The 2,447-nt window shown below is 38.3% G+C and overlaps 1 protein-coding gene across 1 annotated transcript in view; it reads right to left on the bottom strand.

The window, feature by feature from the left end:
* Positions 1-2,447, bottom strand: part of enpp7 (ectonucleotide pyrophosphatase/phosphodiesterase 7) — an 18,593-nt gene that overhangs the window by 14,413 nt on the left and 1,733 nt on the right. Inside the window, exon 3 of the mRNA XM_015382037.1 lies at positions 1,021-1,650. Within this exon, the coding sequence (XP_015237523.1) occupies positions 1,021-1,650 (630 nt within the window). The remainder of the gene's footprint in view (positions 1-1,020; positions 1,651-2,447) is intronic.

Here is a 2,447-nt window from a genome sequence, read left to right as displayed (position 1 = left end):
AGGTTAACAATCTGTACCATCAGCTCATTTGCACATGAGTAACCAGATATATCTGGCTGCACTTCACAGAACAGAAACGTTCATTTCCTGTCTGGAAAGATGCACTAAACGAAATTCTTGTATACACTTTGTGTATAGAAAATGACAATTAAAGTTGTCTAAGGCGCTTTTGATTTTACTTTGTAAAAATTACATAAATTACTTAATAAGCGCACTAAACTATAATGTCTAAAAGGTTACTATTGCATTTCCTGAGAAGATAAATGCATTTAAATTCTTTCCGTTTTATAACTCGTCTGTGCCGAAAATGAGATGCTACGCTACTTCCAGGAGCTAACTTTTCTGGCTTTGGATTTAGACATAAATCTAGTCTTTTTCAGTGTTATTTTTTCCTTTTGTTTTAACATTATGGCACATGCGTAATCTAATCTAAAGAAAGAAACAATGAAAATACTGATAAACATGGTTTATCTGCATTTTAAATCATTTTTTGCCAGACTGTCAACATGTCTGATAAGGACATCGGGCGAGCGGTTTATTGGAGAAAATGTAAAAAGCCTCAAATTAACTCGGTAAAGTCTTGTTTAAATATGTAGTTTAGCATTTTTTGGGATTTAAGGATAAATATAAGTAATTTTAGAACAATAATTACATTATTTATGGCGATTTTGATGAATATCTGCTTGCTCATGTGCAAATGAGCTGATGGTACGGATGGGGTAGTGACATCACACTATAACCAGAAGTTAAAATCGATACATTCTGGACTCTTCAAAATTCCTTAAACAATTATTTTCATGCTATATGTAGATTTTTTTGTTATATAAACCTTTTTCTTTTATTCTGCACTACTCTGGACATTCTGTGACTGGATAACCTTTTTAAAGATTAATCGTTATGATGAAAAAGTTGTAGCTATGACCGTAAAGTGTTTGATTATAATGTAATTAATTTGATGCACCCACAGTGTTTAGAGGTAAAAAAACAAGAGGAAAAAAGGAGGAGAAGCAATATACGCACCCCATTGAGGACATATCCAGGGTCCGTCCATAAAATGATAGGCAGGATGCGGTCATTTTTGGTGAAGTGAAGGTGCTCTGGCATCTCCTCCTTCTTATACACGTGCAGGTGTGGATGAGCCCCCTTCAGGGCTTTGTAAACCGCCTCCAGCTTTCCAGGATTAGGAAGCATCATCCCTGTAGGTCCATAGTCCAACAGGTGGAAGGACACATCGCTGAAGTTAAAGCCTGGGATCTTGGAGAGGGTGATTTCTTCCAACTGGGCACTACGATAGATGGTGGTCATGCCATGGTCTGCTGTGATGATGATGTTCAGTCGCTCGGTCAGCCCGTGCTTTTCAGCTGAGTCTCGGATGTAGCCTACGGTCCGGTCCACTTGCTTCACCATGTCTTTGCGTTCTTGTGAGTCGGGCCCGTATCTGTGGCCCGTGCCGTCTGGTTCGCCAAAGTACAAAGACACAAAGTCCAGATTCTGATCTCTGAACCAGCCCATCACCTTGTCTGTGTTCTCGTGCCAGAGGGTCTCGTTCTTGTAGTCGTAATAATTGGGCTCCACTTCTCGCACCGTGGGGACCTGTCCCTGGTAACTGGAAGCTGTGCCCGGGAAGTGGAGAGAGCCAGCTCTCAGACCCTGGAAAGGTTAGAAGGAGAGTACGCTTATAACATCTCTGCTGGAGATGTCGACTCATGGGTGTAGACTTTATCAGCTATATAGATATGGTTATAGAAGTGCTTCTGACACAAGCTGCAAACTAGGCAGTCCCCCTCCTCTCAGTGATAGAAGAAACTACAGCAAATAATAAAGTTTCCATCTTTTTGTATTCCAGGGAGTTTCTGTTTAGAGTAGAACAGGATATTTTGCTGGATCTATAAAATCCGGGGTCTAGTTCTATAAAACAACAAATCTGCCCTTTAACAGAATCAGAATGAGACACTAACTCTTTTAGTCGTTACAGAGCTCCCTCTGCAGCCTCAGCTAATCAGTAATTGGACGTGCAAACAAATGACTTGTTCTGGGTGAAAGTTACAGATAAAGTTACTTTCCCTCTCTTTTTCTCTGTGGTGCAAAAGTTATTCCCTTATTTTTGCAAGCCAAGAACAAGTTTTGTTATTAGAAATTTGAGGAAATGCAACCCAGAAAATAAAATGTGAAAACCTTATTTTTTTATATATATTTATTTATCTATTTTTTTTTAGTTCCCTTAAAGTTTCTATTATTTTAAAATTGCGTTTAACATATGTTTTTACAAATCTTCACTTCTCGGGGTGGGCTTTCTACGGAAGAGGATTAGGGCCAGAGGAAAAAAAAAAAAAAGTTAACTGATTTTTTTTCCTCAGAATTCTGACAATAAAAAAGTCCGAATTCTGAGAAAAAGTCAGAATTCTGACTTTTTTCCCATGTTAAACTGATGTAAAATTTAAAAATTT

Source organism: Cyprinodon variegatus, unplaced genomic scaffold (assembly GCF_000732505.1).
Source record: "Cyprinodon variegatus isolate N-32 unplaced genomic scaffold, C_variegatus-1.0 Scaffold247, whole genome shotgun sequence".
Lineage (NCBI taxonomy): Eukaryota > Metazoa > Chordata > Actinopteri > Cyprinodontiformes > Cyprinodontidae > Cyprinodon > Cyprinodon variegatus.
This window is presented reverse-complemented; position numbering and strand designations above follow the sequence as displayed.